This window comes from Tiliqua scincoides, chromosome 1, assembly GCF_035046505.1.
Source record: "Tiliqua scincoides isolate rTilSci1 chromosome 1, rTilSci1.hap2, whole genome shotgun sequence".
In the NCBI taxonomy this organism is placed as follows: domain Eukaryota; kingdom Metazoa; phylum Chordata; class Lepidosauria; order Squamata; family Scincidae; genus Tiliqua; species Tiliqua scincoides.
In genome coordinates, this window is record NC_089821.1 from 278,067,238 (window position 1) to 278,082,000 (window position 14,763).

The following is a 14,763-nucleotide window of genomic DNA, read 5'->3' on the forward strand; positions in this document are numbered from 1 at the left end:
AAAACAGTCCAGCCTAAGAGAACAGAACTAGGAGGGAAAGGACCTAGGAAGGGCCAATTCCCAACCCATTAAGAGCCCCAGTAGGCTAATCCAAGCAGTCCATTCAGGAGCCTGCAGAGTAGGTCACGCCCATCAGCAGCCATTTGCCTTCCTGAGCTTTTGTAAACTCACCTGGGAAGGCCAGCCCCCTTTCAATCAGGAAGGAAGGAGGGGGGAGGAGCCAGCCAGGAGTATAAAGCTAGGCGGGCCATCGCGTGAGGCTCTCTGCAGACGCGTGTGGCCTCTGGGAACCAAGTGCCTCGGGAACTAAGTGCCAGGTAAGGCACAAGAGTTTAGCATCTGGGCGAGGAGAAGGCAAGGAGACCTCTGAGTTTTGGAGAAGGAGAGGAGGAGGAGCAGGAGGAGGAGGTAAGTGTACTCATTCTAACGCTTTGTCTTTCTAACTCCCTGTCTTCTAACCTTAATCTTACCTTTAAAGCAACCTTAAATCAAAATTGAAAGTTAGCACCTAAGGGAGGTACATAGGGCTACTCGTGAGCAGGAGCAGAGTCCTACTCGTGAGTAAGAGCAGAGTCCTACTCGCGAGTAAGAGCCCAAGGGTCAGGCATTTAAATCAAAGTTGAAAGTTAGCTGCACCTAAGGTAGCACTTAATCGAAGGAAGGGAGGAGGATAAAGTGGAAAGCAGGTTTTCTACTTGTTTAAATTAAACCTATACTTAACCCAGGTTAAACCTAATCTAAGTTAGAACATAACCTAAACAGGTCAGTAAATTGGGACACAGGATCTAGAGAGCAATAAATAACTAAACAAACCCAAATAAAAACTAGCTTGAGGTTACAAAAACAGTCCAGCCTAAGAGAACAGAACTAGGAGGGAAAGGACCTAGGAAGGGCCAATTCCCAACCCATTAAGAGCCCCAGTAGGCTAATCCAAGCAGTCCATTCAGGAGCCTGCAGAGTAGGTCACGCCCATCAGCAGCCATTTGCCTTCCTGAGCTTTTGTAAACTCACCTGGGAAGGCCAGCCCCCTTTCAATCAGGAAGGAAGGAGGGGGGAGGAGCCAGCCAGGAGTATAAAGCTAGGCGGGCCATCGCGTGAGGCTCTCTGCAGACGCGTGTGGCCTCTGGGAACCAAGTGCCTCGGGAACTAAGTGCCAGGTAAGGCACAAGAGTTTAGCATCTGGGCGAGGAGAAGGCAAGGAGACCTCTGAGTTTTGGAGAAGGAGAGGAGGAGGAGCAGGAGGAGGAGGTAAGTGTACTCATTCTAACGCTTTGTCTTTCTAACTCCCTGTCTTCTAACCTTAATCTTACCTTTAAAGCAACCTTAAATCAAAATTGAAAGTTAGCACCTAAGGGAGGTACATAGGGCTACTCGTGAGCAGGAGCAGAGTCCTACTCGTGAGTAAGAGCAGAGTCCTACTCGCGAGTAAGAGCCCAAGGGTCAGGCATTTAAATCAAAGTTGAAAGTTAGCTGCACCTAAGGTAGCACTTAATCGAAGGAAGGGAGGAGGATAAAGTGGAAAGCAGGTTTTCTACTTGTTTAAATTAAACCTATACTTAACCCAGGTTAAACCTAATCTAAGTTAGAACATAACCTAAACAGGTCAGTAAATTGGGACACAGGATCTAGAGAGCAATAAATAACTAAACAAACCCAAATAAAAACTAGCTTGAGGTTACAAAAACAGTCCAGCCTAAGAGAACAGAACTAGGAGGGAAAGGACCTAGGAAGGGCCAATTCCCAACCCATTAAGAGCCCCAGTAGGCTAATCCAAGCAGTCCATTCAGGAGCCTGCAGAGTAGGTCACGCCCATCAGCAGCCATTTGCCTTCCTGAGCTTTTGTAAACTCACCTGGGAAGGCCAGCCCCCTTTCAATCAGGAAGGAAGGAGGGGGGAGGAGCCAGCCAGGAGTATAAAGCTAGGCGGGCCATCGCGTGAGGCTCTCTGCAGACGCGTGTGGCCTCTGGGAACCAAGTGCCTCGGGAACTAAGTGCCAGGTAAGGCACAAGAGTTTAGCATCTGGGCGAGGAGAAGGCAAGGAGACCTCTGAGTTTTGGAGAAGGAGAGGAGGAGGAGCAGGAGGAGGAGGTAAGTGTACTCATTCTAACGCTTTGTCTTTCTAACTCCCTGTCTTCTAACCTTAATCTTACCTTTAAAGCAACCTTAAATCAAAATTGAAAGTTAGCACCTAAGGGAGGTACATAGGGCTACTCGTGAGCAGGAGCAGAGTCCTACTCGTGAGTAAGAGCAGAGTCCTACTCGCGAGTAAGAGCCCAAGGGTCAGGCATTTAAATCAAAGTTGAAAGTTAGCTGCACCTAAGGTAGCACTTAATCGAAGGAAGGGAGGAGGATAAAGTGGAAAGCAGGTTTTCTACTTGTTTAAATTAAACCTATACTTAACCCAGGTTAAACCTAATCTAAGTTAGAACATAACCTAAACAGGTCAGTAAATTGGGACACAGGATCTAGAGAGCAATAAATAACTAAACAAACCCAAATAAAAACTAGCTTGAGGTTACAAAAACAGTCCAGCCTAAGAGAACAGAACTAGGAGGGAAAGGACCTAGGAAGGGCCAATTCCCAACCCATTAAGAGCCCCAGTAGGCTAATCCAAGCAGTCCATTCAGGAGCCTGCAGAGTAGGTCACGCCCATCAGCAGCCATTTGCCTTCCTGAGCTTTTGTAAACTCACCTGGGAAGGCCAGCCCCCTTTCAATCAGGAAGGAAGGAGGGGGGAGGAGCCAGCCAGGAGTATAAAGCTAGGCGGGCCATCGCGTGAGGCTCTCTGCAGACGCGTGTGGCCTCTGGGAACCAAGTGCCTCGGGAACTAAGTGCCAGGTAAGGCACAAGAGTTTAGCATCTGGGCGAGGAGAAGGCAAGGAGACCTCTGAGTTTTGGAGAAGGAGAGGAGGAGGAGCAGGAGGAGGAGGTAAGTGTACTCATTCTAACGCTTTGTCTTTCTAACTCCCTGTCTTCTAACCTTAATCTTACCTTTAAAGCAACCTTAAATCAAAATTGAAAGTTAGCACCTAAGGGAGGTACATAGGGCTACTCGTGAGCAGGAGCAGAGTCCTACTCGTGAGTAAGAGCAGAGTCCTACTCGCGAGTAAGAGCCCAAGGGTCAGGCATTTAAATCAAAGTTGAAAGTTAGCTGCACCTAAGGTAGCACTTAATCGAAGGAAGGGAGGAGGATAAAGTGGAAAGCAGGTTTTCTACTTGTTTAAATTAAACCTATACTTAACCCAGGTTAAACCTAATCTAAGTTAGAACATAACCTAAACAGGTCAGTAAATTGGGACACAGGATCTAGAGAGCAATAAATAACTAAACAAACCCAAATAAAAACTAGCTTGAGGTTACAAAAACAGTCCAGCCTAAGAGAACAGAACTAGGAGGGAAAGGACCTAGGAAGGGCCAATTCCCAACCCATTAAGAGCCCCAGTAGGCTAATCCAAGCAGTCCATTCAGGAGCCTGCAGAGTAGGTCACGCCCATCAGCAGCCATTTGCCTTCCTGAGCTTTTGTAAACTCACCTGGGAAGGCCAGCCCCCTTTCAATCAGGAAGGAAGGAGGGGGGAGGAGCCAGCCAGGAGTATAAAGCTAGGCGGGCCATCGCGTGAGGCTCTCTGCAGACGCGTGTGGCCTCTGGGAACCAAGTGCCTCGGGAACTAAGTGCCAGGTAAGGCACAAGAGTTTAGCATCTGGGCGAGTTCAGCAGCAGGGCGAGGAGGCCAGGGCCCCATACACTGCCCTTCCTCTTCCCTTGAGAAGAGGGCTGCTAACCAGTGTAGGGTTTATAAAAGGACCCCTAAATAAAACAACAACAACAACAAAAAAGCTATGCAGTCAGACAGCCAGCAGCAGGGTGGGGGCTATCCAGTGTTCTGCATCGAGTGCCACATGTATGATTATATGCCTCTTGGGCATAAGTCATGGGTGTGTCCTCGTTGCAAGGAGCTCCAGGCTCTCAGGGAACGCGTCCGCTCCCTTGAAGCCTTGGTGGCCGACCTGGAGAAGCGCAGGCAGCCAGAGGAGGACCGTGGGGAGACTTCCGGGGACGATCAGGCTTCGTCCCAACCTCAGGCGTGCAGCTCCTCGGCTGCCCGGGTGGGAAGTCTCGGGACTGGAGGACGTCATCCTGGAGAGGAGGGAAACAATCCCCTAGGGGGGACCCCTTCTCCAGGGGATGGGCCCGTATCCGAGCGCACTCGGGATACTCCTCGGCGGGAGGGGGGTCGGGGGCTTCTTGTAGTGGGGGATTCGATTATTAGAAACACAGAGAGGGGGGTTTGCGACGGATGTGAGGACCGCATGGTGACTTGCCTGCCTGGTGCGAAGGTTGCGGACATCACTTCTCGTCTAGACAGGCTAGTAGACAGTGCTGGGGGAGAGGTAGCGGCTGTGGTGCATGTCGGCACCAACGACGTGGGCAAGTGTAGCTGGGAGGTCCTGGAGGCCAAATTTAGGCTTTTAGGCAGGAAGCTGAAAGCCAGGACCTCAAAGGTAGCGTTCTCTGAAGTGCTACCTGTTCCACGCGCAGGGCCAGCTAGGCAGGCGGAGATCAGGGGTCTCAATGCGTGGATGAGACGGTGGTGTAGGGAGGAGGGGTTTAGATTCGTTAGGCACTGGGGAACGTTTTGGGACAAGCGGGGCCTGTACAAGAGGGACGGGCTCCATTTGAACCAGAATGGAACCAGACTGCTGGCGCATAACATTAAAAAGGTGGCAGAGCAGCTTTTAAACTGATCCCTGGGGGAAGGCCGACAGGAGCCGAGGGGCATCCGGTTCGGGACTCCTCATCCCTATGGGATGAGGATGGGGAGGTTAGAGAACAACAAGACAAAGGCAGGGTAGGAGAAGAAATTGGGAAAGGTAGGGTGATGGGATGTGATAAACGGTTTGGCACAATGAGAGGATGCGGGGACAAAGGAGCGAATAAGCAGCCCATCCTGGGGCATTCCGTGTATAAATGCTTTTATGCGAATGCCCGAAGTCTACGAGCAAAGGTGGGAGAACTGGAATGTCTGGTGACAAGGGAAAATATTGACATAGTGGGCATAACGGAAACCTGGTGGAATGCGGAGAATCAGTGGGATACCGCAATCCCGGGCTATAAACTCTACAGGAGGGACAGGCAGGGGCGTGTTGGAGGTGGGGTGGCCCTTTATGTTAAGGAAGGGATAGAATCCAGCAAAGTAGAGATTGAAGGTGGGTCCGACTCCACCGTAGAATCTCTGTGGGTTAAATTACCAGGCTTGTGCAGCGATGTAATACTGGGGGTGTGCTATCGTCCTCCAGACCAGAAATCTGATGGGGACCTTGAAATGAGGAAACAGATCAGGGAGGTGACAAGGAGGGACAGGGTTGTAATCATGGGGGACTTCAATTATCCTCATATTGACTGGGTCAATTTGTGTTCTGGTCACGATAAGGAAACCGGATTTCTTGACGTGCTAAATGACTGTGGCTTAGATCAGCTAGTCAAGGAGCCCACCAGAGGACAGGTGACTCTGGATTTAATTTTGTGCGGTACGCAGGACCTGGTTAGAGATGTAAACGTTACTGAGCCATTGGGGAACAGTGATCATGCTGCGATCCGTTTTGACGTGCATGTTGGGGGAAGAATACCAGGCAAATCTCGAACAAAAACCCTTGACTTCCGACGGGCGGACTTCCCTCAAATGAGGAGGCTGGTTAGAAGGAGGTTGAAAGGGAGGGTAAAAAGAGTCCAGTCTCTCCAGAGTGCATGGAGGCTGCTTAAAACAACAGTAATAGAGGCCCAGCAGAGGTGTATACCGCAAAGAAAGAAGGGTTCCACTAAATCCAGGAGAGTGCCCGCATGGCTAACCAGCCAAGTTAGAGAGGCTGTGAAGGGCAAGGAAGCTTCCTTCCGTAAATGGAAGTCTTGCCCTAATGAAGAGAATAAAAAGGAACATAAACTGTGGCAAAAGAAATGTAAGAAGGTGATAGGGGAGGCCAAGCGAGACTATGAGGAACGCATGGCCAGCAACATTAAGGGGAATAATAAAAGCTTCTTCAAATATGTTAGAAGCAGGAAACCCGCCAGAGAAGCGGTTGGCCCTCTGGATGGTGAGGGAGGGAAAGGGGAGATAAAAGGAGACTTAGAGATGGCAGACAAATTAAATGAGTTCTTTGCATCTGTCTTCACGGCAGAAGACCTCGGGCAGATACCGCTGCCCGAACGGCCCCTCCTGACCGAGGAGTTAAGTCAGATAGAGGTTAAAAGAGAAGATGTTTCAGACCTCATTGATAAATTAAAGATCAATAAGTCACCGGGCCCTGATGGCATACACCCAAGGGTTATTAAGGAATTGAAGAATGAAGTTGCAGATCTCTTGACTAAGGTATGCAACTTGTCCCTCAAAACAGCCACAGTACCAGAAGATTGGAGGATAGCAAATGTCACGCCTATTTTTAAAAAGGGAAAGAGGGGGGACCCGGGAAACTATAGGCCGGTCAGCCTAACATCCATACCGGGTAAGATGGTGGAATGCCTCATCAAAGATAGGATCTCAAAACACATAGACGAACAGGCCTTGCTGAGGGAGAGTCAGCATGGCTTCTGTAAGGGTAAGTCTTGCCTCACGAACCTTATAGAATTCTTTGAAAAGGTCAACAGGCATGTGGATGCGGGAGAACCCGTGGACATTATATATCTGGACTTTCAGAAGGCGTTTGACACGGTCCCTCACCAAAGGCTACTGAAAAAACTCCACAGTCAGGGAATTAGAGGACAGGTCCTCTCGTGGATTGAGAACTGGTTGGAGGCCAGGAAGCAGAGAGTGGGTGTCAATGGGCAATTTTCACAATGGAGAGAGGTGAAAAGCGGTGTGCCCCAAGGATCTGTCCTGGGACCGGTGCTTTTCAACCTCTTCATAAATGACCTGGAGACAGGGTTGAGCAGTGAAGTGGCTAAGTTTGCAGACGACACCAAACTTTTCCGAGTGGTAAAGACCAGAAGTGATTGTGAGGAGCTCCAGAAGGATCTCTCCAGACTGGCAGAATGGGCAGCAAAATGGCAGATGCGCTTCAATGTCAGTAAGTGTAAAGTCATGCACATTGGGGCAAAAAATCAAAACTTTAGATATAGGCTGATGGGTTCTGAGCTGTCTGTGACAGATCAGGAGAGAGATCTTGGGGTGGTGGTGGACAGGTCGATGAAAGTGTCGACCCAATGTGCGGCGGCAGTGAAGAAGGCCAATTCTATGCTTGGGATCATTAGGAAGGGTATTGAGAACAAAACGGCTAATATTATAATGCCGTTGTACAAATCGATGGTAAGGCCACACCTGGAGTATTGTGTCCAGTTCTGGTCGCCGCATCTCAAAAAAGACATAGTGGAAATGGAAAAGGTGCAAAAGAGAGCGACTAAGCTCATTACGGGGCTGGGGCACTTTCCTTATGAGGAAAGGCTACGGCGTTTGGGCCTCTTCAGCCTAGAAAAGAGACGCTTGAGGGGGGACATGATTGAGACATACAAAATTATGCAGGGGATGGACAGAGTGGATAGGGAGATGCTCTTTACACTCTCACATAATACCAGAACCAGGGGACATCCACTAAAATTGAGTGTTGGGCGGGTTAGGACAGACAAAAGAAAATATTTCTTTACTCAGCGCGTGGTCGGTCTGTGGAACTCCTTGCCACAGGATGTGGTGCTGGCGTCTAGCCTAGACGCCTTTAAAAGGGGATTGGACGAGTTTCTGGAGGAAAAATCCATTATGGGGTACAAGCCATGATGTGTATGCGCAACCTCCTGATTTTAGGAATGGGTTAAGTCAGAATGCCAGATGTAGGGGAGAGCACCAGGACGAGGTCTCTTGTTATCTGGTGTGCTCCCTGGGGCATTTGGTGGGCCGCTGTGAGATACAGGAAGCTGGACTAGATGGGCCTATGGCCTGATCCAGTGGGGCTGTTCTTATGTTCTTATGTTCTTATGTTCTTAAGAGACAGCTATCTTCTAAAGCAGTGGTTCTCACATTTTTTCTACCCTGCAACCCATCTTTAGTGTGGAGCTTGGCAACCAGAAGGGTTGGCAGTGATGTGATGACATCATCATGCCACTGCCAACACTTCTGGTTTGCTGAGCTTTCACATTTTTTATGCTAAAAGCCCATCCCAGGAGCATGTTCTTGCTGATGACCGTGTTTTTGTCTGCAAGAACGTATCATGGCTCAGCCCAGAAATAGCTGCTGAATGTCCGCATTGACCTGTAAAGGCAAATCAAGCCCAGGAAGGGGGTTAGGGTTCAGCTGCCACTGAACCCACCCACTTCCTGGGCCCAATCTGCGCTCCACCCCACCCCCATCTCCTCCCCTATGGGGCCCTGTCAATTACAAGAAAAAGTTATACAACTTGTCAATCTGAGAGAGGCTAGAAGACAAATGTTTTTCAGACTTCTGCTTATTAGTTTTTGGAAAAGACATGCTCAGGTATGTAGTTTCCATTTCACACAGTATCACAAGATACAGAAAGTCTGCATTCAAGAGTTTACCCTATTGCATGTGTCTTTTCAACAATTAATACTTCATTATGAAATAAATTGAAACATTTTTTTAAAGAAGGATGCCATATGGCCTGAACACTGAAAGAGGTGAATGATTTTGGTGGCAGCCCCTCTTCCCCCCTCCCCCACATAATATGTCTACTTGTTGTTCCTAGTCTGGATGTCTGTAAGGGGCAACTCTCTTAATGCAGTGAGGACAGGCGTTGTTTCTATGAGCCCTATAGATGGAGGTAGTGCTCCTCCATCTTGTATGCTGCCCCCCTATTTCCAGCTGCAGAAAACTTGGCAGAGACCTCAGTGAAGGTGAGGCTGATCTGTAACTTACCAAGCAGAATGCCCAGTCCTGCCACACCTCCTAGGCTTTGAGTTCATTCCTTTGCAACAATAACAACACAGCAAGCCATCGTGTTCATTACCAGTTTGCAGCCCTTTATTGCACTACATTTAATACTGCCTTCTTATTGACTCAGGCCAAAGCTCAGGAAAACAGAACTTCTAATGCTTTTGCTTTCCTCTTTTTTTCAATTATGGATTTTTTTGTCCAGGAAGGGGCAGGGGGAAACAACAGATCTCATTCTTGAAAGCTGTTGTAGGCAATAGGCTTTGGGATCAATAATATCAGATGTTCCATGAGTGGAAAAAGTTATCTTGCAATAAATATTGCAAACTCCCCTCCAGGACTATCAAAATCAAGTCCTGCATCTACTCCAGTTAAGAGGCCACCCCAAAGTAAAACGCTCTTGATTTTCACACTTCAGCAAATTCCCCATTTCAAGAGAACAGCAGAAGTTCTATCACATGGTACAAAGATAGCTTGCAAGGCTACATCGACATAAACCCCTTCTGCAACATTCTTTCCTCAAAGTTTCATCTTTCCAAGCATACATCAGTTGTGCCTGTACTCCAACACAAACTGAAGGGGCTAACAGTACACAAATGCAAGTAGCCAAGCTTTTGCACTATTTTTTAAAATGAAAAGCCAGTTTGGGACAAGGGAATTCACAGTGTGAATGTGTGTGAGAGAGTGAATGCTTACCCCTCCCCTACCTGTCAGACTGAATACACCCTGATGCCATTTTCTCTGGTACTCTGCTCTTGCTCTGCTCTGCCACACACATTTATTTCCTTCTCTTAAACCTTCAACTTCCAAATCTAGTACAGAAATGAATGCTGGTTCAGAGTGGACAAGACTCATCCAGATCCTAAGAAACTCCTGGAGACTTGGTCAGTGCAGAACTAGATCTTCTGGGGATGCATCACTTCACACTGCAAATGAGGGACTGCATTTTTGAATACCCCCCCCCCTTTAAAAAATACTAAACTTCAACACCTTCTTGCATGTAGAAAACTAGTATACTAGGGAGAAAAGGTAGTCTACAACCTTCCTCCGGTGTGCTGGCTTCCTGTATGGTGTGAGGGGTTTTTTTTAATGCAGGAAAGCATTCAAAAATGTGATTTCCCCTATCTGCACTCTGAAGTGCTACAGTCTAGGAAGGACTCTGCCATGTGCTTTTGCTGAACTTGCAGCTCATCTCTCAGTCTTTTTCTTGTGGGGAGATGCCATTCATTCTATGGCATTTGATCATGGGGAAAAACACTGAAGATGGCTGTCAAAACAAAGCATAGTTTTAGGACACATTCTTTGGTATTCTGTGCTTCATTCTAAGGTTTTCATGTTGCTGAATGAGTCAAGATTGCTCCTTGAGACCAAGAGGACAGGAAACCCCTGTACCTCCAAGCCCACAGTAGCCATTGGGGTGTTTGCTGAGATACTGCTGGTGATATTCTTCGGCATAATAGAACTCTGGAGCCTCACGGATTTCTGTTGTGATTGCACCAAAGCCATTCTCCGTCAAAACCTGCCCAAAAGAGAAAGAATATCATCAGAATTGTTCATTCCTCTATAAGAAACTATTTGCGTGGCTGCAAAGAATGACTAACAAAGAGAGACAGTGCTATTGAAGTATAGGCGTGTTTGGGGATCGCAGACTTCATAGAGCAGTTGGAAAGGCAGTCAAAGAAAAGGCTGCATTACATTGTGCATATTTATCACCCTGAACTAGAATGGCCAAGGTCCTGCTCAGAGTTTTTGGGATATTGGAAGTCTGAATAAATGGAGAATGGGCCCTATTGGCCAGCTCTAGAAGGAGAATGTTTGAGAAGCTGCCTTTAGTAGAAAGAAAAACAAGTCCTTTAGGCAGGGCTGGCCCATCCATGAGACCAACTCAGGTGGTTGCCTCAGGTAGTAGATTAGGAGGACCACCTCTATCTGCACACTAATCTCCTCCTTCTCCATGTTAAGGTTATAAGAGATGGAACCTTGGCTTTCCCCAGGTGTGAGCAGGGTGCACAAACACAGCATACACAGCAGAGTCCTTTAAATGCAGCAGTTGTATTATAGAGCAAGGGTTTTCACAAGTAGAGTAGTCAGTAAACAGTCCAAGTCATATACGATGAGCAGTCAGTTCAGTATTAACAAATCCAAATCAGCTTTCCACAATATACAAAGTTCAGTCCACAGTCAGTAACACCATATACATAAATCTGGCCTCCAAAGTCTCAGGCAGCAGTTCAACAGTTGACTCCTACTACTGCACTGGAGGTTCAGCAGACTAACCCTTATGTAGTCTGAATAGCCAATCAGTGTAGGCTTCGTTACACCCAGGGTGTGGTAGTCACAGGTGCTGGTTGATTCAGCTGACTCAGCAGCCTGCACCTGTCCCTGAACCAATTTGTTAGCTGTGTCTCTGGCTTTTACAGAGCACTGAGCTAACACTCCCATTCCCTGGACTGAAAAAAGAGAAGTAGGAAAAGTGGAAGAGGAAGTGGGAAGGAGAGGAGAGTGATGGACCAATGCTCTGGCCCACCATTCTCCACACTTCCTCTTCCGCTCTGCCCCCCCCCCTTTCTTTTCCAATCCAGGGAGTGAAAGGAGTGGAGGCTGGTGCATCATCAAGTAAGGAGGGCAGCATTTGGCATGACACTTCCAGATCCAGTGTTACCAGTGCCATTATTTTATTTTGTAATATTCCTTCTTATTCATGTAACCTGTGAGGTATGCATGTCTGGACTATTTTCCAATATGCATCTACAAACTATAATATGAACTATGGACATTACTTTTCCAAGACTCAGAACAAGCTCTTCAAACGCCATCTTGACCTCTTATTGTTATACAGTTCTCCTGATATTCAATTGAAATCTCCGTTGCTGCAGCTCAGGCCCATTATATTTGATTTTTCTCTGTAAACCGCTTTGTGAACTTTTAGTTGAAAAGCGGTATATAAATACTGTTAATAATGTTAATAATTATATCCAGCTCTTTCTCTGGGGCAGCAGAGAACAAATCCTTGCCCTCTTCCATGTGACAGCCTTTCAGTTTTTTGAAGAACAAAATCATGTCCTCCCTCAGCCTTCTCTTCTCAAGGTTAAATGTACCAACTTACTTCTGGTGGAAACAGGGGTTTATGGGTGTCAATTAAGATAGTCATACAGTGGAAGATTCTTTTTCTGATTATGCTTTATTTACAGTTTAAAAGCATGTACATACATCTGTGTTAGCTGTATAGTCATAAACTCTGGAACAGGGAATCCCAGAGCTATTCCCTTTGCATGCGTGTGTGAGAGCTCATGGCATGGTGGACTCCATGCTGCTGACAGAACTCATGGAAGGAGCTCTTACATGTTGGGGGCCAGGAGAGAAGGGAAAAGGGAGGAAGCAAGGTGGGGATACACCACTACAGGTCAGAGGGGACAAGAGTAAAGCTGTAAGACAGGCAGTCCCTGTCTTGGACACAACATTACCACCACCCTGTTGATACAAAGAGGGGCCTTGAAGTGATAGCCCAGAACCACCCTACAAGGCAATAAAAGATGGGAGTGAGAGGAAAGGGAGCATTTTCAGCATCATCAAGGCAACAGACTTCATCTGGTGTGGCCAGCCCTGGGGTGAGAAACTGTGTGAACGGGTGTGTGTGTGTGGACCACAGCACTATTATTCTAACATGCTGAAATCAATAAAGGTTTCTTTAATTGAATTTCACTGACATGAGCTATTTCTACCAAAGAGAAGAAAAAGATTACTGGGATTGGGATTAAGGACAACAGATCACCACCTTCAGAGTCTCTCCTCTCTGTGAGGTAGGTCACTTTGGCCCTGGTCCATCTTTTTGGCCTTGACAGCTGCATCCTTCGTAAAGTGCAGCACCCAGAATTGGACACAGTACTCTAGATCAATTCTGACCAGTATGGAGTAAAGTGGAACAACTACTTCTTGTGACTTGGATGCTATGGATCTACTAATGCAGCTTAAAATTGCATTAGACACCTTTGCAGCTACATGATGTACTGACTCATGTTCAGTTTGTGATCCACTGCAATACCAAGCTCCCTTTTACAGGTTGTACTGCCAAGTCAGGTTTCTCCTATTCTATACCTGGTGCCTTTGATTTTATTGGGGGGGGGGGTTAAGTGCAGAACTTTGCATTTGTCTCCGTTTAACTTTATTTTGTTAGTTTGAGCCCAGTGTTCCATTCTAGCAAGGTCCTCCTGAATGCTTCTATTGTCTTCTATAGTGTTAGCTATTCCTCCCAGTTTACTGGCATCTGCAAATTTGATGAGGATCCCTCTCAATGTGGCCCTCAGGGAGCCCCCAGTCTCCAATGAGCCTCTGGCCCTCCAGAGCTTTGTTGCAGCCTGCACTGGCCCGACACAACTGCTCTCAGAGTGACGGCAACTGTTTGACCTTTTTGCATGAGCTGTGGGATGAGGGCTTCCTCCACTGCTTGCTGTTTCATGTCTGTGATGCAGTAGTGGCAGCAAAGGAAAGGCCAGCCTTGCTTTGTGCAAGGCCTTTTATAGACCTTGAGCTATTGCAAGACCTTCATTCATTCATATAAGTTCATCTTTAATATATTCATTTATCTAAACTTATGTAAATTTATTCAAATTTTAAATGTACATTAATTCTTTCTTTCCCTGGCCCCCCGACACAGTGTCAGAGAGATGATGTGGCCCTCCTGCCAAAAATTTTGGACACCCCTGATCTAAGTCACTGATCTAGCAAGATATAGCACAGATCTTCAGAAATGCTTTAATAAAGAAAAGGAGAAAGGGAACGAAGTGAGAGATAGAAGTGACTTGATGAACACAGACAGATTCAGGTCTCTGAAGCATCATGACAAGTGCTCAAGAAAGATATGAAAGAGGCCTGACTGAGAGCAGAGGTGCCTGCACAGAACTGGTCTTGATTATGACACATTTGCAAAAGCAAGTGGTCCTAAACCAAAATAAGCAAGCTAGGGAAACTAGCTTCTCTCCACCATATGATTGTATATTTCACAGCAAATTTCTTTCTGGTTGGACATTTTGCAGCAGGGGCAAAAAACCAAACCTTTCTGCTGTGCAATCTCCTGCCACACGGGGGTGTGAACACCACACAGTAAAGGTGGAACCCACATGATGACAAATATTTTATGCACCGAGATGTTCCAAGAGATGTTTCATCTTTCAGCACCCAATTTCTGGAGCTTGGTTTCAAACAATGAAAAATGTTCATTCAGCACGGATGAGTTTGTGTAGAAACAATGGTGGGATTAGGAAGTGAAGAAGCTGCTCTTGTGGGATCAGATCACATCCAAGACCATGTGAAGCCCCTCCCATCCCTGCAGGGAGGACTTGCAGTGTCAACTACCAACTCTGGATTTTCAAAGTGTAGTTGGGGAGATGGGAGTACATGCTGTGCTGGACAGAAACAATGCAATAATTTTTACTCATTCTGAAACAGGAATCATTTATGCAAAACAGGCCACTTTGTATGTGTGTGCCTAATTTGCATAATATATTCTGCTACTCAGGTAGGAAAACAAAGCTTCTGAAGGACACTGAAATTCTGCCCTCTGATCTTTGAAAAATTAAGGGCTTGTTGCATTGCATTGTGTGAAAGTCAGTCTCAAGGCAAAGGTCTGAGTCTAAGAGTGGGCAGAGACATTTCAGCTGTCTGCCAGATTGTTACTAATTCAGACAGAATAAAAAATGTGGGGTGGGGAGGAGCATAGAAAATTATCACTTCACGTTGTTCTCTCTTTCACTTCCTCTTGTCACTGAGTGCTTGTTCAAGACTGGAATGTTTTGTTGGCTCCACTGTTCCCATATAAGAATCCAGGTGAACAGATGCAAACCCTTTTGAAACTGAAAAACCAGTTTTGAAAGACCAGAAGTACCTTTTCTAAGGCCTTAC

General features: G+C 46.8%; 1 protein-coding gene across 2 annotated transcripts in view; it reads right to left on the reverse strand.

The window, feature by feature from the left end:
- Positions 1–8,933: 8,933 nt before the first annotated feature.
- The window catches only part of MSRA (methionine sulfoxide reductase A), a 239,520-nt gene continuing 233,690 nt past the window's right edge, over positions 8,934–14,763 (reverse strand). For both annotated transcript variants that reach the window (XM_066611958.1, XM_066611957.1), the window contains one exon: positions 8,934–10,384. In XM_066611958.1, coding sequence (XP_066468055.1) covers positions 10,214–10,384 — 171 coding nt within the window. In that variant the 3' untranslated portion in view covers positions 8,934–10,213. The remainder of the gene's footprint in view (positions 10,385–14,763) is intronic.